General features: G+C 46.0%; 1 protein-coding gene across 7 annotated transcripts in view; it reads right to left on the minus strand.

Moving 5' to 3' along the window:
- The window catches only part of SLC2A9 (solute carrier family 2 member 9), a 524,193-nt gene that overhangs the window by 294,132 nt on the left and 216,183 nt on the right, over nt 1–13,878 (minus strand). For all 7 annotated transcript variants that reach the window (XR_011030521.1, XR_011030522.1, XM_068277492.1 and 4 more), the window contains exon 8: nt 783–970. Coding sequence is in view for 5 of the 7 variants with exons in the window: in XM_068277492.1 (XP_068133593.1) it covers nt 783–970 (188 nt within the window). In the remaining 2 variants the exon portion in view is untranslated. The remainder of the gene's footprint in view (nt 1–782; nt 971–13,878) is intronic.

Consider the following 13,878-nt stretch of genomic DNA (forward strand, 5'->3'; position numbering starts at 1 on the left):
GACAGTCCCTCTTTGGGAGCCCTGTCCCTCTCTTCCTCTTTCCTCCTCATTTGTCCCTGTTTCAGGACTTTGTCCCTCTTTCTATGTAAATATATATATTTCTCTACTAAAAATGTGTTTGATTGACCCCTGAACTTTATTCCCATCCTTTAAATTGATATATTACTAATTTAAAAATGTTAATATGAAGGAAAATGAACCAGGATAGAAAGTACCAGTGTGGTTTGAATTATAAAACAAATTTTTTTAATGAAATCTTTATGGTATGCGTGACCAGGGGTGTGTCAGGGGCGTGACTAGGGGTGTGATGGGGCATGACTTAAAGGGAACCTTAACTAAAAGGGGGGTAAAGAGTTTTACTTACCTGGGGCTATTACCAGCCCCCTGCAGCAGTCCTGTGCCCTCGGCGCCGGTCTGGAATCCTCTGGTCCCCCGCTGTCACTTAGTTTCGTTTTTGACGACTCACCAGTCGCCGGCTGCCATGCGTATTATTGGACGCATTCACCAATGCAATTAGCGCTATTGCGGACCGCAACGCGTTGAATAATACGCATGACGGCCGGCGACTGGTGAGTCGTCAAAAACGAAACTAAGTGACAGCGGGGGACCAGAGGATTCCAGAGCGGCGCCGAGGGCACAGGACTGCTGCAGGGGGCTGGTAATAGCCCCAGGTAAGTAAAACTCTTTAACCCCCGTTCAGTTAAGGTTCCCTTTAAGTGCCCCTCTTTCTCATCTTAAAAAGTTGGGAGGTATGCTTGTATGCTCGTTATGTGGTTACTTACAGCATTGAGGCCACACAGCTGGTAACAGGCCATGGTGATGATGACAGTTATAATCTGCCATCTAACAGAGCGTGTCTTTATCAATTCAATAACAGACACCAGACGGATGTTTCTTTGGATACGAGTTTCTGCCAGCACATCTTCTATGTCTTGAGAAACATCCTTTCTTCCCAGGAATGTACGGAAAGCTGGAAAAAGTAAGACACAACTTGATTTTCACTGAAGTTACCATCAGGTTTATAAATCAGATCACACCAATGACATTCTGGCCATCTCCCCTCTGGCAAAGGCTGGAAACTGTACAGGAGCAAGTCACAGGGAACGCTGGTCTTTTTGGAACCCAGGCAGGAGCATAACAATAGACCCTGCAAGGGATGCAGCTGCAGGGGGGACCAGAAGCTGCGAGGTGCCCTGTGGAGGGAGAAGTTTCTTTCCCCTGTTCTGAGAGACTGACAACTAATGGCACGGAGAGAAAAAAACTTTCTTCTCTCCGCACAATTGTTCTAATGGCTGCATCTGCTCAGCCACTGATAAGGAATCATACAAAGTTCTGCAGACAAAGATTTGTAGACAGTGTATTCAGTGTGCAGTAGGATCTTGTGTATAGTGCCCTGTCCCCAATCTCACTACCCTCCTAAAGTGCTGTGTACTGTAGTTAATGCTGGAGGAGTGTGCAGAGCCAGTCCTGCTCCATCGCTCCATCAGAGGACAGAGTGAATGTATTAAGAAGCTGAGGCTGTGAGCACTCTCGCCTGTCGGTTTTCGGTTGCAGTGCTGCTCAGCAAGATTTCGGATATCCGAAAGTTACCCAGATAATCCGAACTTTTTCCACTATCCGAATCGGATTTGGATTCCGGATACCTGGGCCAAATCCGAATAGTGGTATCCGAGTTATTGCGGATATCTTGCTGAAATCCGGAATCCGGTCAGATACTAAGGTCGGATATCCGATTCCGGGTACTGTAACCATGGAGATGACGTCCATGACGTCATTGAGCCAATCAAAGGGCTCCCAGCCTAAGCCCAAGCAACCAATCACAGAGGGGAACCCTGGCCAGCCCCTCTTGTATATAAGTAGGGGGGCCATGTTGAAAATCATCCTTGCTTGTGACTGCACACTGAGAGACAACTCCAGTGCTGTTTGGCTAAGCAAGTGCATCATCACACTGTTAAACTCAGCGTTTTTGGGTGGAAACACCTTCACTACACTACTGTTATATTGTGTTATAGTTAGCTAGCCTGTGTAATTTGTCAGTGTTAGTCAGTCAGGCTTTCAGCTGCAGCATCTGCTAGTTAGGTCCTGTGTCTGTGTGTGTGCTGTGCACACAGTCCAGGCCTCCTGCTGCTGGCCTGATATTAGCCTTAGCTAGCTACAGTATAGGTAGGATTACTGTGTTATTGTGTAGTTACTGCAGTGCTAGTTAGTTGTTAGAGAGAGTAGTACTACTAGCTACTACAGATTACTGCAGTGCTGGTGTGCTGCTGAGCAGTGTCATTGTGTCTTCTTCTACTCTGCTGTCTGTCACTTCATGCTGATTTTATCAAAAGTCCAAGCCCGATATTAATAAAGAACAAGTACCCCACATCATCTGTCAATACATATCTTGTACTATGTCTGGCACTGGCAACCGGGGGAGGGTCAGCAAGGCCAAGAGGAGAGGGAGCAACATTGCGGCCTCCGTCAGCAGTTCTGCCGCGTCAGTCTCCATTCAGCCGCTAGCGACTGGCCGTCCAGCGACTGGCCGTCCAGCTGTTAGGGGGAGTCACGCTGCAGAGACGCAGCAGCGGCTATTTTCATGGAGGAGAAAGACGCCGCGCCTGTGATGCAGCTGATGGATGACGAGCAGGCTACCACCACCAGCTCTACAAAAGACATTCTGGGCACAATGGGCTTTGTGGAAGAGTCTGAGATGGTGACGGTAATTGTTGGGGTGAGTCCATCCATGATGTGTCAGCAGAAGAGGAGTTTGGGGCGGGGTCATCATCCCAGCAGTTGTTCGAGGAGGGGGAGTATGATGTTGATGATGAGATGAAGGACTAGGACTACCATCCACATGGGGGGGATGTCAGCTCGGAGGAGGAGGATGCGTCAGTGGGTCTGGCACGGAGGATCAGCATTGCTGACATTGGCAGGAGCAGCAATGGGCATGGAATGCGTGACCCACAGCCTGATGCTTCATCCGCCACTGCTACCACCAGCCGCACCACTCAACCCCAGGCCCCAACCACCACAGGGAGAAAATCAGCAGGAGCGTCAGCATCCCATTCTGGGCGTAAGGGAAAATTGCACCCCCCAATCTGGCAGTTTTTTCATCTGCCCTCACTAGAAAGCAAGTTTGTGACTTGTAATGTGTGCCAGGTGAAGCTGAGCCGAGGGTCTAACCCTTCCAACTATGGCACCTCCAGCTTCATAAACCATCTGGAAAAACCATCTGGAAAAAAAGCAAAAACATGAGCACTAGGCATTCAAGAGGCTGAAGGAAGCTGGCGCTGGCCCTTGCAGTGGTCAGAGCACCATAACCCTCTTTGCGACTCCTGCCGACACTGAGGCCTGTTCAGGCAGCCAGTCCTCCTCAGTGGTCTCCTCTGCTCCCTCCTCGGCAAGCCAAAAATGCCACCAGACCCTGCTGAGCAAGTACTTCGTGGTCAGGGCTCAGCCTCCCGGCAGCCATCGCATACGCCAGCGGAACGGCTTGCTTACGCGGGCCATGTCCTCCCAGCTCCTCCCGTACTCGTTTGTGCAGGAGGGGAACCAGATGCGTGTGCTCCTGCAGTGTGCAGCGCCGGATTGGCCAATCTCCAGCCAGCACTACTTCGCATGCACGGCCATCCCAGCACTGCACCAATTTGTAAAGGCCAATGTGGAACGTGGGCTTGACCATGTGGTGGGTGAGCGGGTCCATGTGACAATGGACTCATGTAGCAGCCGGTTCGGGATAGGCTGCTATTTGTCCTTCACCGCACACTGGATCAGTTTGGTGGAAGTGGGTGAGGAGGGGACAGCAGCATCGGGCACAGCAGCAGCAGCATCATCACCCCAGTGGGTGTTGCCACCCCGCAGCAGGGTCAGGGGGAGTGCAGCAGGTTCCAGCTCTGATCCTGTTCCATCCTCCGGCAAACTCGCCGCCAAACACCCCCGCCTCAGCAGCAGCGTGAAGGCCCACCACTGCCAAGCGCTGCTGGAGATGGTCAGCCTGGGAAAGAACAGACTGAACGCAAACCACATCCTGGCCAAACTCCAAGAGCAGGAGAGGAGTTGGCTGACCCCCAGAGGCCTGAAAGTCGGACAGGTGGTGTCCGACAATAGGGCCAACCTGGTTGCCGCCATCCATCGGGGAAACCTCACCCACATCCCCTTTCTGGCCCACATCCTGAACCTGGTGGTGCAGAAATTCCTGCGCACCTACCAGGGGATGGACACTCTTTTGGGAGTGGCAAGGAAAACCGTGAGTCATTTTCGCCGCTCGGGTGGTGCCACAGCATCCCTGGAAGCTGTGCAGCTGTAGCTAAACCTCCCACGGCACCGGCTCATCATAGACGTTCCAACACGCTGGAATTCTAGCCTGGCAATGTTGGAATGTCTGGTTAAACAGAAGCAGGCTGTCAACCAGTTCCTGGCCAAAGCCACAATGGAGGCCACCTTGTCCGGGACCGGCACCACCCACCTCCCGGACATCATCCTCAGTGCTGATTGTGGAAAAATGCAGCTGGTGTGCTTGGTGTGCTTGGTGCTGGCACCCTTCCTGGAGGCCACCAACATGGTCAGCCTGGACTGTGCGTCGCTGTGTGAGTGGGTGACCATTGAGTGCATGCTGGACAAGGCCCTTTATGCTCTGCTGGAAGTGGGAGAGGCAGCATTGATCCAACAGGAGCAGCAGCCAACTGCACAGAAGGAGGAAGTTGAGGAGGACTTGTAGTTTGAGGAGTTGAAGGTCCCTGACCATGAAGAAGAGGGGGCACGGCGAAGTGCAGCTGCATTGGTGCGGGGGTGGAGAGAGCAGAAGGAGGCTCAGGAGTCAGAGGTGGAGGAGGACAGCACTGTTATCTCGGGGATGCCAAAGATGCTGTGTCAGCAGAGATGGCGTCCCTGTTCCCCATGGCAGCGCACATGCTGCAGTGCCTGCGCAGTGACCCAAGGGTGAAGCAGATGCATGCTCGGGAGGACATCTGGATCACCCTGATGCTAGACCCATGGCTGAAGGGGAAGCTGGCTCAGTTCCTGCCTGGAGGAGGAGACCTTGTGCGCCGAATCAGGGACTTGCAGCGGGTTCTGGTTCAGCGCTTGGAGGAAGCCTTCCCCCAGCCTCCCATCCCCTCTGCTGTCACAGTCCAGCCAGGACAGCAGCAGGTGCCTGCATCCAGCAGCAGCAGGCGCCCAATAAACCTGCTGTCTCTGACAAAGGCGCTCTACACCATTAAAGTACCGCTGCCTACAGAGGAGGTGCCTGCAGCAGCATCCGGCTCTCAAAGCCAAAACCAGCACCTGACCCAGATGGTGGCAGACTACATGGGGTCCTACAGTGGGCTTGACACTGACACACCTGTGGACCCATTGGATTACTGGGTCAAGTACTTGGATATCTGGAGCGAGCTGGCGCAGTACGCCCTGGAAGTGCTGTCCTGCCCGCCTTCCAGCGTGCTGTCAGAAAGGTGCTTCAGTGCGGCCGGTAGGGTGGTCACCGAGAATCGCTCTTGTCTGTCCACCCAGTCTGTGGACAGACTGACATTTCTGAAAATGAACCAGGCTTGGGTGGTTGGTGAGTTCCTGGCCCCTGATGTTGGCAAGAGGGGGAAATGAAGTGGCTGAGTGGGTTTTCACTATGCCTGCCTTTACCACCACAACCTCCTGGCTCCGTCTTCAGTAATAATCCTGGTTCAAAATTTTTTTACAGCCTTGGTACCAACACTAGGTGCCATGGTGATAATCTTAACACAATTGCTGTGTAATTTTTTGGAGGTGTCTGGGCTGATAACTGTGCTGTCCCAGTTGTGGGGATGCCCCAACTGCCGCAGTACGACCGCTTCCTGGAACCTCTCCCTTTTAAAGTTTTACCTGTGCCATGGTACCAACACTAGGTGCCATGGTGATTATCTTAACACAATTGCTGTGTAATTTTTTGGAGGTGTCTGGGCTGATAACTGTGTTGTCCCAGCTGTGGCGATGCCCCAACTGCGGCAGTACAACCACTTCCTCGAATATCTCCTTTTTAATCTCTCCTTTTTAATGTTTTACCTGTGCCGTTTTACCTGTGCCGTGGTGATTATCTTAACACAATTACTGTGTAATTTTTTGGAGGTGTCTGGGCTGATAACTGTGCTGTCCCAGTTGTGCAGTTGGACTTTGGACACAATGTGGGCTGCACGACCGCTGTCTGGAACCAAGTCCTGATGTTAATTGACAGCCATTTTTTTTTGGGGGGGGGGGGGGGGATTTTAAATCCCCACATCATCAATTACCGGTAGTGTTTCCCTTTAAAAAAAACATGACGCTACATGCCTCATTTACCCTAAAAAACGTTTTATAAGCAATTTAAAGGCCACTTCTGGTTTACTACTCGGATATCCGAATCCGGGCGGATATCTCCGTTTCTGGTTTGGATTTCCGAATCAGATTCGGGTACCAAAAAGTTTAAATTCGGATATCCGATTCAGATCGGGTTTCTAGGCATCCGGATCAGAATTCTATTCAGATTTTGAAAAGGGGTACCAGAGCAGCACTGTCTGTATGCATTATCTGCACTCCATGTTTGGCTATATGTGTGAAAACATGCATGTTTTATCACAGAAGCTAATGTTATAGAGAAAATGCTCCCAGTGCTTCTCTGCTGTGTGTTTTTAACTGCATGGGGAAAACACATTCAAGCATGCACTAGTCAAATGAATAACATTGGTTCTCAGGTAACCTGTGCAGAAAGCAAGGGGGTGGGAGGGGGCCCCATCCAAAGTTTTGCAGGGGGGCCCAGTGATTTCTAGTTACTCCCCTGTTGGAACCAACTATTTTGGGTCATGTGATCACTCACAAAACAACACCTACAATATACCTAATGAGTCTATTAATTTCAGCCAACAAATAGCAGCAACTAACAGATTCTTTATCTCAGCGGAATCAGATGTTCAAATTAGATCTCAGAAAAGTGAAACATCATACAGTAGCACCCAACTGTACCTTTTTCAGGGGACAGTCCCTCTTTGGGAACCCAGTCCCTCCGTCCCTCTTTCTTCCTTATTTGTCCCTTTTTCAGGACTGATGTACAAATCATATATGTATATATGTATATTGTTTTTTTCTACTGAACAATGTGTTTAACAGACTCTAAACAGTATTTCTTAAATAGGGATTATCAGCACAGATAAAGTAATAGTTTTGGTTGAACAGGGAGGAGAACGCCAGCGCATACCACTAAGGCTGCACCTGAAATGACCACCAGCTCAGTGTGCAGCACCTAAATAGATTTTCTGCACACTTTGCATTCAATTCAGATGCAAATCATATGCAAATCTGCTACTACTTATTATGCAAACAGGAAACTCAGGAGGAGGGGCTGGGAGCGACTAACCTGACAGTTACATAGTTACAAAGTTAAGAAAAGGTGGGGGGAAAGGCTGCGCGTCCCTAAACATATGTTGCAATTGAATGGTTAATTGCACAGGCATCCCAAGGTTTTAAATTTAGGTTAGGTCACTTGCCCGGAGGTTTGCCTCACCGTGGCGCAAGTGTCTAGTATAATATACTTTGCATGCAAACCATATTGGAAGCTAAAGTTCCTCCTAGTTTAATAAATGTTAGCACTTGTCTTGGATGCAGGGCATGCATTTTTCAGTCTAACAGAGGCGGTGTATGCCTGTGCGATTAACCATTCAATTGCAACATATGTTTAGGGACGCACAGCCTTTCCCCCCACCTTTTCTTAACAAAGTAATAGTTTTGTTAACCTTTTTTGTAGTGACAAATCATCTAACGAAACATATGGGAGCGTATGCAGACATGGGCGGCATTGCTCCATCCACGCATCTAAGGATTTTTTATTTTTATTACTTGCATTAGCTCTCAGAGTGTTTTTTAGCATCTTATATAGTCCCCTGAACATCACATAACATAGACCTGAGCATCAGAATAGCACAAGATGTACAATTAATATGCATATAATAAATGTATAAACATCAAACAGAAGGGACGAGCAGAGCTCGAAGAATACGGAATAGGTAAGGTAAGAAGTAAGATGATTTGTGATGCATCAAAGTAGCAGAAGTACATGGAGCTGCTGCACAGTCAGGCAAAGTCACCTGGTATTAAGTTGACTACAAAGTATTGACCTACTTTCCGTACATCCCCAGTGGAACTGATCAGGAGCATAGTATACTTTAATGACAGGACTGTCATGGAGTCACTACATCTGGTCTCTGAGGAACAATTCTATAATGACACGGTGACTGACAAAAAAAGAAGGAGCGAGTCTGTGAAGAAAGCGGGCAGCCTAACTGATTATATTACAAAATGCGAAATGCGTTTAGCTTCCTTTTACACTAGATCAGTTGCTGTCAGTTGGAACTGAAAGGACAAATGATGTGCATTCCAGTGTCCATGTTTCCGTATGGCCCCTTTTACACCGTACGCTGAAAGACTTTTTCACAATGCACAAAACGCATTAAAAAGCAAGCACAGCAAGGCATTAATATTGCTCATATTGCTCTTCCTAGTCTGTCCATCACCCTAAGTTCCAGAAGCTTGGAGCTCAGTACACAAGAGCGGGGGAGAGAGCCAGGCCACTGAGCAGCAGATGCTTTGTTGGTTATATCGGTATACAAAATGCTTCACCACAAAAATGGTAATTCTGTTAAGCACACAAATTGTCCATACAGTTTTTAATTTAATAATTAAAACGGTACATTCAAATTCAATCAATAACTTCCAATACATTTCAAGAGTTTGTTTGAAAGTGCTATAGTGCCCATGCTTATCCGGTTCATTATCTTGTTCAGCATAGGCATGATTATTGTATTTAATTGGTGTTTCTATTTTAAACCAGTGTGTTATGAATGTTTCTTCAGCCTACTGGCACAATACAATTTGGATTCCATAATATCCATTTTGGATACAGCCATTAAGGGTGGGTTTTCTTTTATGGCTTTTATTAAGGGATCACCAGATAGTGGGAGCAGGAAATTTGAGGCACCTGCGACTAATGGACAATTTTGGTGCCACCACAAGTGCTAATGCAAATACTGTATGGTTAGGCATCAGGAAAAGGGGTTTTAAAGTTAGGCATAAGGAAGGGGGGTTTTAAGGTTAGGAATCAGGAAAGGGGTTTTAGGGTTAGGCATCAGGAAGGAAGGTTAAGGAGGGCGCCAAGAAGGGGGGTTTTAGGGTTAGGCCCCTCAAAGTGGGATTTTAAGTTTAGGCGTTAAGAATAAGAGTTTTAAGGTTAGGCATCAAGAAGGGGGATTTTAAGGTTAGGCGTCGGAGGGGGGAGGGTTCTGTGTGAGAATAGGAGATAAAGGAGAACCGAGAGCCCAATATGGTGTAGTATGTTCCTCAGTCTGAGGCGCCAGGTGCTACCCGGACATAATGTGTCGTGTACTCCTATCCTGTATTTACCTGATGAAGCAGGCTTGACCTGCGAAACGCGTTGCGATCTACCTTTGGAGTGTACCAATAAATATACCACCTTTTTGAATTCACAGCTTGTTGTGCCTGCTTGTAGGAGGTAAGTCCACCACTGCCTAATAAGCAATTTTAAAACTTTTAAATATTGCTTTAATCCTTTTGGCGACTGTGCGAGAATAGGGTTAGGTTTAGCTGTAGTAAAATATTGGTTACATTTACCCATGTTTTACTATCATCATTACCACTGTAAATATTTTTTGGTTTCCATTTGGTGCCCAATTCACAACGGTATTTATCATTTAGACTTATATCGGCTTTACCCATTGCCTATTTTTCCCCCGTGCCTCAATGTCATGCACCCCAGATAGTGCCATAAGCCCGTCCCTGTTGTATTATTGTCATCCTTATGGAACACACAACATGGAGACAAAGGAGCTTTGCAAGGGAAAAGAGATTTACCTCCCATTTTTCCAGATATTCCCCAGTGTTTAGATCCACATGGTCTGGTAATATTCTGGGGTAGGACCCACACTCACAGGCTCAACCTTCACACCTGCCTGACCAATGCCAAGATCATGATGGATGAGGTATAAGGGGAAGGGTATGATATGATGTTTATTTATTGTATGTTTTACTAAAATGCCAGTAGGTGCATGTGTTGGATTTAGTCATTCACTGGTTTAAATCTATATCTTGTATATAATGCAGCACAACAAGGAATTTACGAGGACTGTAGCTCTCAAATGAAATGAAAAACTCCATAGCAAGGGCCAGTATATTTATTGGGAATTAAGCACGAGTTACTCACATGCATGGCTGCACTCTAGTGCTTTAATGAGTCCACAAATGGGCTTTTTAGTCTCATCATGGATCTCTGGCTGTGAACACCACATCATGAGGCAGCCATAAATAATGGCCTATGTAAGACTAGCAACAGTGCTGCTCCATTCTCCAGAGACAGCTAAATCTGACACAGAGTTGGGCCAATGATTGGGGTGCCGCCATAGACCAAAATGAGAATTATGGCTATAACAGTGCTAAGTGACTCATTTAGCCAGTGCCTGAATTACATGCACCCCTCCCCCCATCCCCAAGTTTCTACAACTCGGAGGGGGAACAGCATTGCCGCCACCCCGGACTTTCAGCAGGCATAAGGTGAACTGTCTTTCTTCACCCTGCCAAGGTTTGGCCGTGGGAAATTTAAATGTACGCAATCCCCCTCCCCCATCCCAATCCTGCTGGAGGCTTATGCAAAATGTAAAATGTGTTGCCACAGGAAGTAGTTATTGCAAATTCTATATCTGAGTTTCAGGCGGCTTAGATGCTTTCCTTGCGTGGAAAGACATCCATGGCTATAATTACTAGGTAATGCCCAGTGGTGTCTAGGGATCCAGGGATTTTATCTGATTGCCATCTGGAGTCGTGAAGGAATTTTTTTCCCTTTCGGGGCTAATTGGACCATGCCTTGTAAGGGGTTTTCACCTTCCTCTGGATCAACAGGGATATGTGAGGGAGCAGGCTGGTGTTGTACTTTGTTTCCTGGTTGAACTCGATGGACGTATGTCTTTTTTCAAATAACCATATACATTTTTTTTCAAATAACTATATAAATATTAGTATAAAGTACAGCTGGGCTTTTATTTGACCAATTCACTTGAGATAGTTACTGACAAAAGAGAAATAATTTTATTTTCTCCTCACACTGGATCTGCAGTACGAAAAAAAAAACACCTCTTTTTTGATTTTTCTCTTTTGTTCTCTAAAACGCTCTCACTGAACAAAGTTAAAACAAGCCACGTGATATTGCCCCTTGAGACATTCTAACTCCATTTCTGTGTCTTACCGTTCCCCTTAGTTCCATCATTTATGTCAGGATGACCTGGAGAAAACATTCTCTAGTCTCTAGTGTTACGCATCATTCCAGCCCAGTAAATGCACTTGTAATAATGATGCTACACTTCACCCCAGCCCACAGTCCATAAACCCACATAAACCCCATCTGCATATAATGACAAGAATCCTTTAGATCACATTCCCTCCCACACACAGGACAAGTCTCACGTTTTAGAGCAGGAAGACTGAGGAATAGTCTCCTCTCAATGACTTTCCATTATCCTTAAGACAGAAGCAGTGGCACTTTTATTTTACCTATTAACCTTCCAAAGGCTGTACTTTCCAACAAATGAAGAAAGATTGTCCTTTGCCCGCTTGTGATCTTACATGCCTTTAGTTAGATTAGTTCTCAATATCGCTTCATTATCTCAGACTGCGGCGGGCCTGATCTAATTCATGGCTTGTTCTTTTGTTCTACAGTTATTTTTTTTCCTTTTCACAAAGAAGAAAGGAAGGTGTCTGCAAGTCTATTAAACTTCCAGTCGGAAAAACAAAAGTTTTTTTTTTTAAAGATTTGTTTCAACTTTACTTTTTCATAAATTATCGGTACGGCGTACTCAGTTAAGTTAAGGTGACCCAGAACTGGCAGGATTTTTTGTAAGCACTTAAAATAAAATAAAAATAACAGACACTGCGAAGTGCAGTATTGCCTTCTGAAAACAGAGGGTACTTGCATGTGATCTCTTCCATGATGTATCAGTTCAGGACAGTGGGTGGTGCTATGCAAACCACTACTTTTTGCCTTTTATCAGGCTTACCTGAAACAGAATGTTTTTTTTCTAGCATACTTCTAGCGGATCAGGTCAATTGGGTGCCGCAATATCTCAATGCATGTGTTAATTTCCGACAAAGGGTCACTTGGGTTTCCATGATGCGGCAAGTAGCCTAATGGCTACTACATGTTACGTAAAGTGGACCCAAATTAAAAATACTAGATTTTAGAAATAAAATCTATTTTCTAACTTATAATAATAAATAGCGGCCTTTTTTCAGCTGCATGATGACAAATATAACATATTTTACATTTATTGGAGAAACCCCTCCCTTCCTTTCATATTGCCGGGACAGAATCTGGCAAACTGGTGGAGTAGGTGGTGTCCGGCAAAGGAGAGAATTGCTAATGGCTGCCACCTGTATAATCCTTAAATTATGAAAAGAGAAGGGTGAAAAGCATGCACTGAAATGCTCATAGGCTTGAAGGAGTGATTATTTATCTTTGTATGTGTCAGAGTGGTACAACTAAATATTTTGAATTAAAAAAATGTTTGGTTTGGGTCCGCTTTAAAGAGAAACCGTAACCAAGAATTGAACTTCATTCCAATCAGTAGCTGATACCACCTTTTACAAGAGAAATCGTTTCCTTTTCACAAACCGATCATCAGGGGGCTCTGTATGGCTGATATTGTGGTGAAATCCCTCCCACAGGAAACTCTAAGGACCATTGCATTGTGGGAAATAGCTGTTTTACAGCTGTTTCCAACTTCCAAAAAAGCAAGCAGCAGCTACTTCCAGTGACATCACCTGCCAGCAGTAAAAATGTCACCATGTGATAAATGTCAGAATGTAAATCAGGGAGAGGAAAGATTTTACAATGGGCAAACACTTACTAAATCATTTATACATAATTATTATAAAAATGAATCACTTTTTTTTTATTACATTATTTTCACTGGCGTTACTCTTTAATGGTTGCAGCTGATCATACATGACTGATTACAAATACAAATTGTTTGGAAGCCAGGTTTCCAGGTTAGTTTTGGGCACTTAGGGTTATGCATTAAATAAAGGGTTCTTTTTAATCACTTATTAAGAGGGGGGGGGGGGGGGTTAGGGTAAGGCACCTATGATGTGTGTGTGGGGGAGGGTGGGGTTAGAGTTAGGCAATAGGTGGTGGGATTAGGGCTAGGCACTTATAGCAGAGCATGGAATGGTTGCTTAGTATACAGTACCAAGTACAGTACTTCACATTACAGGTTAATATAAGGGTCAGTGAAAAGGTGTCAATAGATATTATATTGTCATCACCCAATCTGGCCCTTTTTTTTCATCTGGATCAGGCAATCGTGACATGTCAGATGACTGTGTTGCAAATCAGGTCACAGCGCAAAGATTTTCTTTTATGCTCCATCTGAATGTCTTTATAATTTTCTGAAACAGTAACTTCTAATGGACCGCACACATTTGCAGTGGATTGTAATTTTATCTAACACTTAACACTGAAATTACAACTGATTTTATCTTTTTTTTAATTGACTGCTTTAAAGCCCTGGAACAGCTCTCCATTCTTTATTGCATGAAACAGTAAATGTGCCTTACTGTACTTTTTCCAGTAAATGTATATCAAATACCTGGCTGGCTGGGTCCTGTAGCTCCATTTCCTGTTGTTTAAAGGGACCCTGAGCTCTGCATAAAATCGCAATTTGGACTTACCTGGGGCTTCCTCCAGCCCCCCATAGCCCGCGAGGTCCCCCATCGTTATCCTAGCTTCTCTCCCAGTCCTGCTGGCAGCTCCGTTAATCGGCGACTTCAGCCTGAAATCAGCCCTGTGCACCCCCACCCCGCACTCTATGCGTTATCACGCCAACCGTCGTGAGAGTC

This window comes from Hyperolius riggenbachi, chromosome 1, assembly GCF_040937935.1.
Source record: "Hyperolius riggenbachi isolate aHypRig1 chromosome 1, aHypRig1.pri, whole genome shotgun sequence".
Classification (NCBI taxonomy): Eukaryota; Metazoa; Chordata; class Amphibia; order Anura; family Hyperoliidae; genus Hyperolius; species Hyperolius riggenbachi.